The sequence below is a fragment of the Copadichromis virginalis genome, linkage group LG13, assembly GCF_057382275.1.
Source record: "Copadichromis virginalis isolate Kocher_CV1m ecotype Utaka linkage group LG13, C_Virginalis_male_GT1.1, whole genome shotgun sequence".
Classification (NCBI taxonomy): Eukaryota; Metazoa; Chordata; class Actinopteri; order Cichliformes; family Cichlidae; genus Copadichromis; species Copadichromis virginalis.
Genome location: NC_140630.1, coordinates 29,633,367 through 29,646,877, shown reverse-complemented (window position 1 = coordinate 29,646,877; position 13,511 = coordinate 29,633,367). Strand labels below are relative to the sequence as shown.

The 13,511-nt window shown below is 44.5% G+C and overlaps 1 protein-coding gene across 3 annotated transcripts in view; it reads left to right on the top strand.

The window, feature by feature from the left end:
- xpo1b (exportin 1 (CRM1 homolog, yeast) b) overlaps positions 1-13,511 on the top strand; it is a 25,274-nt gene extending 11,763 nt beyond the window's left edge. For all 3 annotated transcript variants that reach the window (XM_085478411.1, XM_085478412.1, XM_085478413.1), the window contains 19 exons: positions 329-510; positions 3,578-3,626; positions 3,736-3,855; positions 3,984-4,112; positions 4,202-4,360; positions 4,480-4,677; positions 5,167-5,305; positions 6,411-6,592; positions 6,725-6,881; positions 6,997-7,160; positions 7,273-7,407; positions 7,495-7,678; positions 8,367-8,473; positions 8,902-9,096; positions 9,711-9,879; positions 10,146-10,280; positions 10,798-10,957; positions 11,035-11,131; positions 12,065-13,511. In XM_085478411.1, the coding sequence (XP_085334537.1) occupies positions 329-510; positions 3,578-3,626; positions 3,736-3,855; positions 3,984-4,112; positions 4,202-4,360; positions 4,480-4,677; positions 5,167-5,305; positions 6,411-6,592; positions 6,725-6,881; positions 6,997-7,160; positions 7,273-7,407; positions 7,495-7,678; positions 8,367-8,473; positions 8,902-9,096; positions 9,711-9,879; positions 10,146-10,280; positions 10,798-10,957; positions 11,035-11,131; positions 12,065-12,211 (2,808 nt within the window). In that variant the 3' untranslated portion in view covers positions 12,212-13,511. The remainder of the gene's footprint in view (positions 1-328; positions 511-3,577; positions 3,627-3,735; positions 3,856-3,983; positions 4,113-4,201; positions 4,361-4,479; positions 4,678-5,166; positions 5,306-6,410; positions 6,593-6,724; positions 6,882-6,996; positions 7,161-7,272; positions 7,408-7,494; positions 7,679-8,366; positions 8,474-8,901; positions 9,097-9,710; positions 9,880-10,145; positions 10,281-10,797; positions 10,958-11,034; positions 11,132-12,064) is intronic.

Here is a 13,511-nt window from a genome sequence, read left to right as displayed (position 1 = left end):
AAGTGACTTTGCATTAATGCCAGTGAGAATGAGTCACCCCTTACGTCATTTGAGCTAACGTTGTTTTGGCCTGGAGGGGCTGAAGAGCTCCAGATTCCACGTTCATCGTCAGGAGGCTGGTTAAAATGGTTATGTTCAATATGGACAATTAAGTATGGAGTTTAACAAAAACGGCATTTTCTTCACTACGGGATGCTTGTAAAAGAAATGTTTTTGACTTGAGACTGATGGGGAGTTGCAGTTTGATCTCGTTTTTTTCTTCAGATTACACATTCTTCTCAGTGTGTGCCATCTCTCACTAACATGTCTGTGTCCTCTACGTCTGCAGATCCTGAAGCAGGAGTGGCCCAAGCACTGGCCCACCTTCATCAGTGACATTGTGGGGGCGAGTCGTACCAGCGAGAGCCTCTGTCAGAACAACATGGTCATTCTGAAGCTGCTCAGCGAGGAGGTGTTTGACTTCTCTAGTGGCCAAATGACCCAGGTCAAGGCCAAACACCTAAAAGACAGGTCAGTTTTGAGAGCATGGATGCCAAAATGTCTTTGATCATTACCCCCAACATACCTTAGCATAGGAAAGCTTTTCTATAGAAGGTTCACACCGAAATCAATCAAATCAACTTTTTAAAGAGTTCAGTCCTGCAACTTTGTGTTGCCACATTATTTCAGAGGCTCATGAAACACGATGTCTTTGTGCTGGCATTTGAAAATGGATTTCACTTTAAGATGAAATGTGGCTCCATGTTATCAATCAGTAATGTCAGGGCAATAAGGTTGTTATACAGTTTCTTTTATATTATTAATATGCAGTTGTGTACTTGCCTGAAAATTCTGCTATGGGGGGAAAAAAAACACAGATCAAATAAACATAGATATTTTTTTTTTATGAATATTCCTCATATCTAAAGATGTGGGTTGATTGTTTAGCACAGTTGACTGTTGTTGATGTTTAATAGCCATCCATCCATCCATCCATCTTCTTCTGCTGCCTCCGGGGCCGGGCCCCGGAGGCAGCAGCTTGAGCAGAGAAGCCCAGACCTCCCTCTCCCCAGCCACCTCCTCTAGCTTATCCGGGGGAACACCAAGGCGTTCCCAGGCCAGCCGAGAGATATAATCTCTCCAGCGTGTCTTGGGTCTGCCCCGGGCCTCCTCCCGCTGGGACATGTCCGGAACACCTCGCCCAGGTGGCTTCCTTGTCAAATATCTGAACCACCTCAGCTGGCTCCTTTCAATGTGGAGGAGCAGCGGTTCTACTCTGAGCCTCTCCCGGATGGCTGAACTTCTCACCTTATCTCTAAGGGAGACGCCAGCCACCCTTCGGAGGAAGCTCATTTCCGCTGCTTGTATCCGCAATCTCGTTCTTTCGGTCACTACCCACGGCTCGTGGCCGTAGGTGAGGGTAGGGACGTAGATCGACCAGTAAATTGAGAGCTTTGCTTTTACGTTCAGCTCTCTCTTCACCACGACGGACCGGTGCAGCGTCCGCATCACTGTCGCCGCAGCACCAATCCGCCTGTCGATCTCTGGCTCCCATCACATCAACAAGACCCCGAGATACTTTAACTCCTCCATTTGGGGCAGGAACTCATCCCCAACCCGGAGTGGGCACTCCACCCTTTTCCGGCTGAGAATCATGGCCTCAGATTTGGAGGTGCTGATCCTCATTCCTGCTGCTTCACACTCGGCTGCGAAACGTTCCAGTGCGGGCTGGAGGCCACCACCTGATGAAGCCAACAGAACCACATCATCCGCGAAAAGCAGAGATGAGATTCTGAGGCCACCGAAGTGAAAGCCCTCCGCCACTTGGCTGCGCCTAGAAATCCTGTCCATAAAAATTATGAACAGAATCGGTGACAAAGGGCAGCCCTGGCGGAGCCCATCACCCACCGGGAACGAGTCCGACTTATTGCTGGCAATAATCGTATAAGGATCGAATGGCCCGTAGCAATGGGCCAGACACCCCATACTCCCGTAGTACCTCCCACAGGAGGTATTCCTTCTCCAAGTCCACAAAACACATATAGACTGGTTGGGCAAACTTCCATGCGCCTCAAGTATCCTTGAGAGGATAAAGAGCTGGTCCAGTGTTCCGCGACCAGGACGAAAACCGCATTGTTCCTCCTGTATCTGAGGTTCGACTAGCAGACGAACTCTCCTCTCCAGCACCCTGGTATAGATTTTCCCAGGGAGGCTGAGGAGTGTGATCCCCCTGTAGTTGGAACACACCCTCCGGTCCCCCTTCTTAAAAATGGGGACCACCACCCTGGTCTGCCAGTCCAGTGGTACTGCCCCTGATCTCCACGCAACATTGTAGAGGCGTGTCAACCAGGACAGCCCTACAAAGTCCAGAGCCTTCAGGAACTCTGGGCGGACCTCATCAACACCAGGGGCTCTGCCACCAAGGAGTTGTTTAACTGCCTCAGTGACCTCGTGTGCCACATGCATTTATGGACACTCTTATGTTCGAACAAGGTGTTTGTTATGGGCAAACTGTGATTTGCACAGAAGTCCAATAACAAAACACCACTCGGGTTCAGATCAGGGAGGCCGTTCCTGAAACATGAAGCTTGCGTGATTGGGAGCTTCATGTTTTATTGTTTCCTCATCCAAAGAATCCGAAATATGTCCACTGGGGCTGAAGTCATTTTAGATTTTAGATGTTTTGGGGTTTTTTTTCTCTTCAGATGACTAAAGAAGGTCATCCCGATTGACTGTTTGGAACTACATTCAATGACAAATGAGGCTTATTATGTTTAGACTCGGTGCAGTTGAATTTACCAAGTCTAGTATAACTAAACAAGCTGTAAACTACTAAATCTGACTAAACATTTAATACACTGCTACCCAGGAATACCGTGTCACATGATACACACAAACGCCAAAGGAAAAGACATTGATAGAATATTAAAACCATCTTTTATTTCCTTCCTTTTATATGCTCTCACTTTATTTTAATGCCATCTTAAAGCCTGTAATGTATTTTCTCAAAACGTCCCTGTTCTGCTGTCACCAGACGTCAGAGTGTAGCCATTTTCTTACATGGCCTGGTTCCCTGAGTTTTTCTGGAAGTCACCCAACATCACCCAGTGCATTTACTATTGGCCAGTTGGGCATCGTGTGTGGTACCTCCTACACAGTCTGTCTAGGCAGCACCCTCCACTAAACTACAGTGTTTTTCCAGTGGTGCAACTGTGTCTGAAGCAGACCATGTCCCGTTGTGTGCTACATGTGAGGAAGGACAAATGTGAGAAATATTAACTAGACTCTCCTGAACTGGCCCAAAGTTCATGTGTGAAAACTGCTGCATGAGATGGGTGGAGTGTAACACTGGAGAGAGCGGGATAAGAGAGGGCGGTGTTACTTGAGTAGGTGGCAACTTGTTAGCTGCTGTCAGTGCAGCAAAACCTTTGAAACGGTGTTGGTTTGAAACCAAACATGAACAGACATAAAGTGATCAAAAGAAACGAACCACGGTTATTTACATTGTTTCAGGGCACAGGTTGTACATGAAACTTTCAGATTTGTCTTTCATTATCAGTGTCAGATGCTGTTTAACATGTTGTTTGTTTTCTTTCAGCATGTGCAATGAATTCTCCCAGATATTCCAGCTGTGTCAGTTTGTTATGGTATGCATTCATCTTTTTCCTTGTATCGTACATTCTTTTTATCATCGGTTACACACCAGTGTTTGTTCTTCAGCTGATTTTACTGATTGTGTTGCTGTGTGCACCTCAGGAGAATTCCCAGAATGCCCCCCTGGTCCATGCCACCCTGGAGACACTTCTGCGTTTTCTCAACTGGATTCCTCTGGGATACATCTTTGAAACCAAACTGATCAGCACATTGGTGTATAAGGTGCGGCCGCAAAGACGCACACAACACACAAAGATGCAGATTTGTGTGATTATTTAAAATATTCGATGATGTGCATAAAATCGATTTATAATGGATATTTAACATATATATATTTTTATTTTAAACAGTTCTTGAACGTGCCGATGTTTCGCAACGTGACGTTGAAGTGCCTGACAGAGATTGCGGGCGTGAGTGTCAGCCAGTACGAGGAGCAGTTTGTTACCCTCTTCACGCTGACCATGTGTCAGCTCAAACAGGTGGGTTACCCGGTGACATCTGACAAAGCCACACTGACACGTTGCTCGGTTTGAGACTCTAAGATGAATTTTAACTCTAATCTGTTCAGATGCTGCCTCTGAACACCAACATTCGGCTGGCCTACGCCAACGGGAAAGATGACGAGCAAAACTTCATCCAGAACCTCAGTCTGTTCCTGTGTACTTTCCTTAAAGAGCACGGGCAACTCATTGAGAAGAGGCTCAACCTCAGAGAGACATTAATGGAGGTAAGGGAAGCACGGTATTCTGTATTTTGTTGTTGCTCTACATAGGCTGCACAGGAGAAGATTATGGTAATTAGCTAACATGTTCACGTTACATTGCAACTCCCCTGGTTCTCCTTCAGGCCCTCCACTACATGCTGCTGGTGTCAGAGGTGGAAGAGACTGAGATCTTCAAAATCTGCCTGGAGTATTGGAATCACTTGGCCGCTGAGCTCTACAGAGAGAGTCCCTTTTCCACATCCACGTCCCCTCTGCTGTCTGGCAACCAGCACTTTGATGTGCCTCCACGCAGACAGCTCTATCTACCCGTTCTCTCCAAGGTACCTCTTAGAACAAGATGGTATTTATTCATACCACATACATGATCGCAGAGCCCCATGATTGAAGTTGAGTTTATAAATGCAGACTCTTCTTTAAGAAGCATGTCTTACGTTTATAGTGAAGATGACACAGAGGTTGCTGAAGTGTTTCCAGTTTGTGGAACCTGAAGCGTCTCAGCTCGCAGTCATACTAGAAAGACTTGGCTCAGGCCAGCGACAGGTGGCTGCTTCAGAGCTGCCAAAAGAGATGCTGGTTACAGTGTTACTAAAAATCAGCAGCTACTAAAGTAATACAAACATTTTTTTTCTACTTAATGATATTTTACATTCCATATGTGTGAAATGTGACTATAACCAGGAGACAAACCACTTGTATCGTCCTTTTACATTTATGAGAACACAAGCTAAGCTATATTTTCCTGTGTGTGTGAAAGGCAGGTGTTTTGATTTGTGTACTTGCTGACAGGTTTTTTTTATCTGGAGTAACAGGTGCGTCTGCTGATGGTAAGTCGGATGGCCAAGCCAGAGGAGGTCCTGGTGGTGGAGAATGATCAGGGGGAGGTGGTCAGGGAGTTCATGAAGGACACAGATTCCATCAATCTCTACAAGAATATGAGGGAGACCCTTGGTATGACTTAATGATAGCTTCTAATATTTTATATCCTTAAGCTTGATTTATAGTACTGTGTTAAATCTGCAGCATAATCTACGCTGCAGCAGTTGTGTCTCCGCTTGCTAGTAAAATCCTGTGTAAACGAGGTATAATGATTAGCAAAATAAGATTTTGCTAATGCAGGTACATGCTGGTTTCTTGTTTTAAAGCTCGAATAATCTGTGTAAAGGCTCGATCGCTTCTGAATTCTTTTTGGGGGGGGGGGGGGTTTCTTTTTCTTGCATTTCGATGTAGCAGTGGTATGATACTATTAGCTTGAAGTGAATGTGATTGTCTCAGTTTACCCTGGTGATAGCAGACCAGTGCAACTCAGCAGCGCTCAAGTACAAATGCAAATGATGACGACGCTACTGCAGCGTAGGCTCTGCAGGGATTCAACACAGGACTGTAAATCAAGCTTTAAACTCTCTTTTTTTCTAGGCCACTTGTCTTAAGAAGCAGTGTTTAACTGATCATAACCACAAGAAGTCATATTTTTGAATAGATCTTAATTAATGCATCCATCCAGTGGCTTCAGCAGCTGGATTTGTATTTACTGATCAGACACATCCTCCAACAGGTTAGGCGAGTTGTTCTCAGCACCACTGTAATATTTAAATATTGTAGGAGAATCGGGCGGCACCATGGCTCAGTGGTTAGCACTGCCGGCTGGCTGGGGCCTTTCTGTGCGTCTGCGTGGATTTCGTCCGGGTGCTCTGGTTTTCCCCCACAGATCCAAAGAAATGCAGGTTAGATCGATTGGAAACTCGTAGACTGGCAGAAGGATAAGCTGTTTGAATAATGGATGGATGTAGGGAAAGCTTTATCTTTGACTGTAGAACTGACTGACTATAAATTTACATTTGACTAAATTGGCTTGATCAGTGTCACTCATCACACAGGCGTCAGTGTTTTTTAGGGAAAATTCATTCCGCCATTTCTTCTCATATATGTTTCTTTCTTTTTTTGTTGTTTTTATCTCTCTCTCTGTCTTGGTTCTGAACTGTGTCTCTAGTTTTAACTCTTAATTTAGCAGAAACTGTACTGTACTCTGATACACATTTCCTCTACTGTCCTGCAGTGTACCTGACTCACTTGGATTATGCGGACACAGAACGCATAATGACAGAGAAGCTTCACAACCAGGTAAATGGTACTGAATGGTCCTGGAAGAACCTCAACACACTGTGCTGGGCCATTGGATCCATCAGTGGGGCTATGCACGAGGAGGATGAGAAGAGGTTCCTTGTTACTGTCATTAAGGTATTGATGTGTCTGTGTATTTAGGTTTAGGTGACAGCAGTCCCTCACTCATGCTTACGCCTCATATTAATTATTGTCTCACCCATAAGGTTTAACATTAAGCCTAAGTGAATCCTTTGGTGTTTGCTTCAGGATCTGCTGGGTCTCTGTGAGCAGAAGCGAGGAAAAGACAACAAGGCCATCATCGCCTCTAACATCATGTACATTGTTGGCCAGTACCCTCGTTTTCTTAGAGCCCACTGGAAGTTCCTCAAAACTGTTGTGAACAAGCTCTTTGAGTTCATGCATGGTGAGCTGGAGTATTTTTATTTGTTGAACTCCCTCTTTGCATCTATTTCAGGCAGATGGATGAATAGATGGATACAGCTCTAATGCATTTTTATTTTTCTGTCCTGCCCTCACAGAGACCCATGATGGAGTTCAGGACATGGCGTGCGACACCTTCATTAAGATTGCCCAGAAGTGTCGGCGCCACTTTATCCAGGTGCAGGTGGGAGAGGTGATGCCCTTCATCGATGAGATCCTCAACAACATTAACACGATCATCTGTGACCTTCAGCCTCAGCAGGTCATTAAGTGTTCTTACCCACAGAAATCCATCAGAGAGAGGCACAGCTGTCTCTTATTTGCCCAGTTGAGTGTCCGTGCTGACTGTTTTGTTTGTTTGTGTGTACGCACAGGTGCACACGTTTTATGAGGCAGTAGGGTACATGATCGGGGCACAGACCGACCAGGCTGTTCAGGAGCACCTGATAGAGAAATATATGCTGCTGCCCAATCAAGTGTGGGACAGTATCATCCAGCAGGCCACCAAGGTAAGATGGTGTATCACCGTTTATTCACATTTCAGAGACACACAAGCTGTTTGTTAATGGCTCTTCTGCTCCTCTTCCGTCCATGAGAACGTGGACATCTTGAAGGACCCAGAAACCGTCAAACAGCTGGGCAGCATTCTTAAGACCAATGTCAGGGCCTGCAAGGCAGTGGGACACCCCTTTGTTATCCAGCTGGGACGGATTTACCTTGACATGCTCAACGTGTACAAGTGCCTCAGCGAGAACATCTCTGCTGCCATTCAGACAAACGGTAAGACCGGCATATTTGTTTTCATCGTGCAGCAGACTGTCACAGTTGCATGGTGGTCACTGCAGACAGATGGTTGTAAACATGCTTACTGTCATGCTGCTGTCAGAGCAGTGAGGTTATAGCTGTTCTGTAAGCAGCACACAAACTGAGTTGATTTTCAGAGGTTTATACTGTTTGTTTTACTTTTATAGTGTTCATCACACTCCAATCAGGGTTAAGTCAGTGTGGTAGATGAGATGAATATCAGCCACTGTTTCAGATAATTGACGTCTTATTTGCTGATACCAGTCATCGAGAAGAATAGGGGCCAGTGTTTAGCTGATAAATGGGTGCAGCGCTAGTATAATATTTAATGATCTGTAATTATATCATACTTCTTCATTCCAGCCATTTTTCTAGCAGACTTCTGTTCCAAGTGGGCTCTTAGTCAGCTACAAAGTCTTTTCTCTCGTTTTTTTTTTTTTGCATTACAGTAATTAAGGTAATTCCACGTGTGAGATATGTGTTATGTAACATGGGATGGGTTTCATTGGCACAAAAAGCTGAGATTTGAGAGGTGTGCAGTGCACATTAAGTTTAGCGAGAGCTACACATTTAGACCCAGCTGCTATGTGTGAGACTTTTGTTGTTTTGTTTTTTTCCCATCCTCATTAAGAAGTCGCATGTTCTGCTAATGTCTGTGTTGCAGGTGAGATGGTGACAAAGCAGCCACTGATCCGGAGTATGAGAACAGTGAAACGGGAGACTCTGAAGCTGATCTCAGGCTGGGTCAGCCGATCAAACGACCCACAGATGGTGAGAAAGGCGCTCACATATGTCACTGCTGAAGGAGACAAACCCAGTTGGGGCTTTATGTTGACAAAGAATGAAGGAAGAAAGCTGCTGTACTAAAAATGCTGATGATATCAGAAGTGATATATTTACACTCTTGTGTCCTCCTGAGTTACTCCTACTGTAGCAGCCAGTGGAACAGCTGACTGTGGAACAGCTTTCGAACAATCCAATCGGTATTTTTAGATCAGACACAAAGATTGTGTTCCCCTGCGGCAGACTTTTCTGCCCCCCCCTGTGTTTGCATCTGCACAACCCTTTAATATTCACAGTTTGTCACTGTACTGAGGGGTTGGTCACCTTTCATAGTTTTATTTAAAGCATGTCTGCTCAGGTTTTTGTGCGTCACTCAAAGCTTTCTTTGCTGACGCCTCTTGTTGTTGTTGTTTCAGGTTGGTGAGAACTTTGTTCCCCCCCTGCTGGATGCCGTCCTCATTGACTACCAACGCAATGTCCCTGCCGCCCGTGAGCCTGAAGTCCTCAGCACCATGGCAACTATTGTCAACAAGCTGGGGGGGCACATCACCAGCGAGATACCCCAGATCTTTGATGCCGTCTTTGAGTGCACTCTAAACATGATCAACAAGGTACGACCCAGTGAGCCGCTGACGCATCATATGTGGATATTTGTTTTTAAATCTTTCCTGCACACGTGACCGAGACAGCAGTCTTTGTCTTTCTGTTTATCAAGTGGCCGGCCGTCTGTTCAACTGTTCGTAGTTATCAGCAGCTCTTTTATTACTGACAGTAGTGAGTAAACACCTCAGTCATCAAATCAGCAGCTTTCATTTGCATTGGGATAAGCAATCTACCATGCGGCCTTCACTGCAGTGTGTAAATCACTGGGCGGATAATTACATTCATGCACGTCATCATTGTTGATAGAAAACAAAAAATCTATTTAACTGCAGCACTGCATTGGTTTTAGTCACTATCAGTTAAGTGCTTGTGTTCTGCAGGAAAAAAAATGAAAATCTTAAATTCAGTCGGCTTCAGCTGTTGTTTACTCTGACCTGAGCCTCTGTTTCCACTCCAAAATACAACTGGGACCCATCAGGTGCCTCTCAAAAACTAAAAACCTGCAGCAGTGTGAGGCCAGATTTAAGTTAGACTGCTGATACGTTATTTCATGTGTAGCATTATGATATAACTTGGTTTGTAGATTTAAATTTTTCATCATCTGTTTGTATGTTTGTACCAGAACTTTGAGGAGTATCCAGAGCACAGGACCCACTTCTTCTACCTGCTCCAAGCTGTAAACTCGCACTGCTTCCCCGCATTCCTTGCCATCCCTCCAGCCCAGTTCAAACTAGTGCTGGACTCCATCATCTGGGCCTTTAAGCACACCATGAGGAACGTGGCTGACACTGGTAAGGGCTCAGAGATGAGTACACTAAGGTGTTTATGCTCTTATTGACCAACAACATCTTAAATACTGATAATGGGAAAACCCACTGTGGGATCCACAGGCAGAAACGTGACATGAAGGTGCACTGTGATCCTTTTCACACTGAAACAGACGTGCATCAGAACAGCGACATCACTGTGCAACCCGGCTGTTAACAATAAGCTGCTGTGGTCTTCGAAGGATGTGCAACTATAATTTTGTGTTGTTTTGTGTCTTGTCGCTGCTCAGGTCTGCAGATTCTGTACACCTTGCTGCAGAATGTGGCCCAGGAGGAGGCAGCCGCTCAAAGTTTCTACCAGACGTATTTCTGCGATATCCTGCAGCACATTTTCTCTGTGGTCACTGACACATCGCACACTGCTGGTGAGCTCACACACAATTGATGCCGTTCAGTTGTTTGAATCTGCAGTCGTCCAAATGATATTTATACTTTCAAAAAATGTTGGCGTCTGCTGTGCAGGTCAGATGAACATGTTTATGTTAAAATCATTGGCTCAGATCACAGTAAGGCTGTAGTAGTTCAGTACAACCTTTTAAAGGCACTAGTTTGAAAAATGGAAGTGACTTCTTGCTTAAAAGATCACACATTACTCAGTACTGATTTATTTAGGAGTTGATTGTAGTGTTGAATCTTCCTGGTGATGGGATCAAAAACATTTTTAAAAAGACACATTCATTATCTGAACTGGATTAAAGTCACTAAACCAGGCCAGGTAATATTAACACCTCCCCCAGAGAACTAAATCAATTTGAACGTGGCTTTACAAAGACGAGGGAATTAGGGAATCATTTTCTGTGTGTGTGTGTGCTGCGTGTGTGCTGCGTGTGTGCTGCGTGTGTGCTGCGTGTGTGCTGCGTGTGTGCTGCGTGTGTGCTGCAGGCCTGACGATGCACGCGTCCATCCTGGCCTACATGTTCAACCTGGTGGAGGAGGGGAAGATCACTGCAGCGCTGAACCCCGCCAGCCCCACCACCAACCAGGTGTTCATCCAGGAATATGTGGCCAACCTGCTTAAGACTGCCTTCCCCCACCTGCAGGAGTGAGTGTGAACATTACGCATATAAGTGAGTCTGTTTTTCAGTCGATGCTTACGTGTGTGTGTGTTTTGTCTGTCAGTGCTCAGGTGAAGGTGTTTGTGACAGGGCTGTTCAGCTTAAACCAGGACATTCCTGCCTTCAAGGAGCATCTGAGGGACTTCCTCGTCCAGATAAAGGTGAGCTCGTCAGACTGTAGCAACTTTGATTGGAGGTGTATTAAGTATTCCTTTCAGTGTTGAGGAGGTACACAAAGTGTAAGTTGTGAGACTGAGTGTATCTCAGTTGTGTATTTGAGCTGAAGCACATGGAGCCTGTCCCTCTATGGAAGCTTTGTCTCTCCTTATCACTGACTACATAGCTAACTGCTTAGCTGTTGTTTCCACAAATAACATTTTCCTGCCACTTCATGGTCAGGCGGCCATGACTTTATGGAAGCTTTGTGGGTGCTGTTGGAAACATTCAATGTTGTGTCATGTGTCCTGATTGGTCTGATTATTATTATTTATTTATTATTTATAATTATTTTTTGTTGTTTATTTTTGTGCACTGAAGTTGACATTTAGGTGGTAATTATGTCAGTAAATCAAATACTGTTAAACCAATTGCTGAGGTCAAGCATGTTGGGTTTTTTGTTTGTTTTTTGTCTAAGAGGGCGAAAAGAAATGAAAGGGAATATCTGAATGATGGGCATCCCAAGAAGCCCAACCAATCAGCCGATCAGATCTTTTGTTTGTGAGCAGCAGCCAATCAGAAGGAAGTTATCTCAAAGAAAGGGAACGTGAGCGGCTCATGCAAATTTCTAAGAATATAAAAATGTAGAAATGCTGGAAATGAGCCTAATACATGCTTTTAAATGACTTTTTATTAAAAAGCATGTGCATGCTAACCCTGTTACAAATAAAAGTCCATCATTTGGAAGAGTGAGTTCAATTACCAGCACCCATAGTGAGTATTTGATCCCTCACTCCCAAATGGGGGTTTAGTAGTGTTGCAGTTAATTGAGCAGTCTAACAGTAAAAATTAGGATCTCGGTCGCTGTGGTAGAAAAGCAGCATGGCTTTCAAACCTTGTAGCTAACAGCAGCTTTCTGTGATTGTGTCGCTGTTCAGGAGTTTGCAGGTGAGGACACCTCGGACCTTTTTCTGGAGGAGAGGGAGGCTTCACTCCGACAGGCCCAGGAGGAGAAACACAAGATCCAGATGTCGGTGCCCGGCATCCTGAATCCTCACGAGATCCCAGAGGAGATGTGTGACTGAGCGCCTGCTCAGTCTAACTGTACAGTACTCCAAACTTAACCCTAACCACAGCAAACACAACAAAACCCAAGAGAGGCACTTGAGTGTGGTGGGAGGCCGTGGGCCATCCCATTGGATGTTTGTTGACCAAAATAATGCCAATACTCTGTAAATGATTACCGCATCACCCTGTGGTCCTTTTTACATGATCTGCGTTTTCTATGGAGACTTTTTGTGTAATAACTTTCCAAAACTGTTAATCTAGCTTACGTTCTGTTGGTCTCTGGCCCTTCTCAGACCTGCAAGATGAAGTTATAACGATTAGGACAAGTTAACCATGTTGTTTTGGATCAGTTTCCGTCACTTCCCTGGTTCTATTTCCTAGTTCTTCCCTCTTTCCCATCTCTTTGTTTATATATAGATCTATTCTACACCCGGTGTGGGCAGGGGAGGGCGGGGGTGTTGTGAAAATCGGCCCATGTGTTGAGTTGGCATAGAAGCTTCTAGACCCGTGTTGTGACAGAAAGTGGTCTTTTAGAGGCGCACGCACCGCTTGTTTGGTGCCCCACGGCATTGTGGGAGAATGTGAATCTAATGGAAAATGAATGAAGGCTAAGAGACGCTGCTCGTGCAGCAGCATCTTGTTGCTCATGACTTTCTGCTTCACCCAAAAAACTGAGCTGCTGCTGCCAGCGTGAGGTTTTTCAGGGAAAGCAAAAGCGAATATGTGCATATCATCCCAATTGTATAGCATCTTTAATACCATGGGAACATTTTTTTTTTCCTCTTATTCTGTTATTTCTTTTTGTTGTGGGTGTGTGCGCGTGTGTGCTGTCGCCTAGTCGACATCAGCGTTTTGTTTTCCTCTAAGAGGATTGTTGCTCATTTGTGAGCCTTCATTAATGGGATGTTTTAAGGAAGTGGCGGAGGTATTTATGGGCTCTTTGGTTGGTTGCATCTTTATAACAACTCCTGTTTAACTCAGATGGCTTTTGATTTTGAATTGTACTAATTTAGATTGTTTACCATGCAGTAGTGCTTCAAGACACTACCTTTAGAGCAAAATGAGAAATAAACCTGGGTTTACATTTAATTTTGTATTTTTGCATTTTTCATTTGTAACTGTTTGAGTTTTGTCCAAATAAAGGCTTTTTTTTTTTTTTTTTGTCCAGAGAGTAAATGAATTGCCAGTGAGTTTAATTAGGAAGAATGTATAAATCCAAATAAGCATCCAATCTCTAATGGCAGATTTCCCTTCTCAAGGTGTTACATTTGTTGTGAACTTTTTGAACTGATTAAAGGTGAGAATTTTATAATCCTG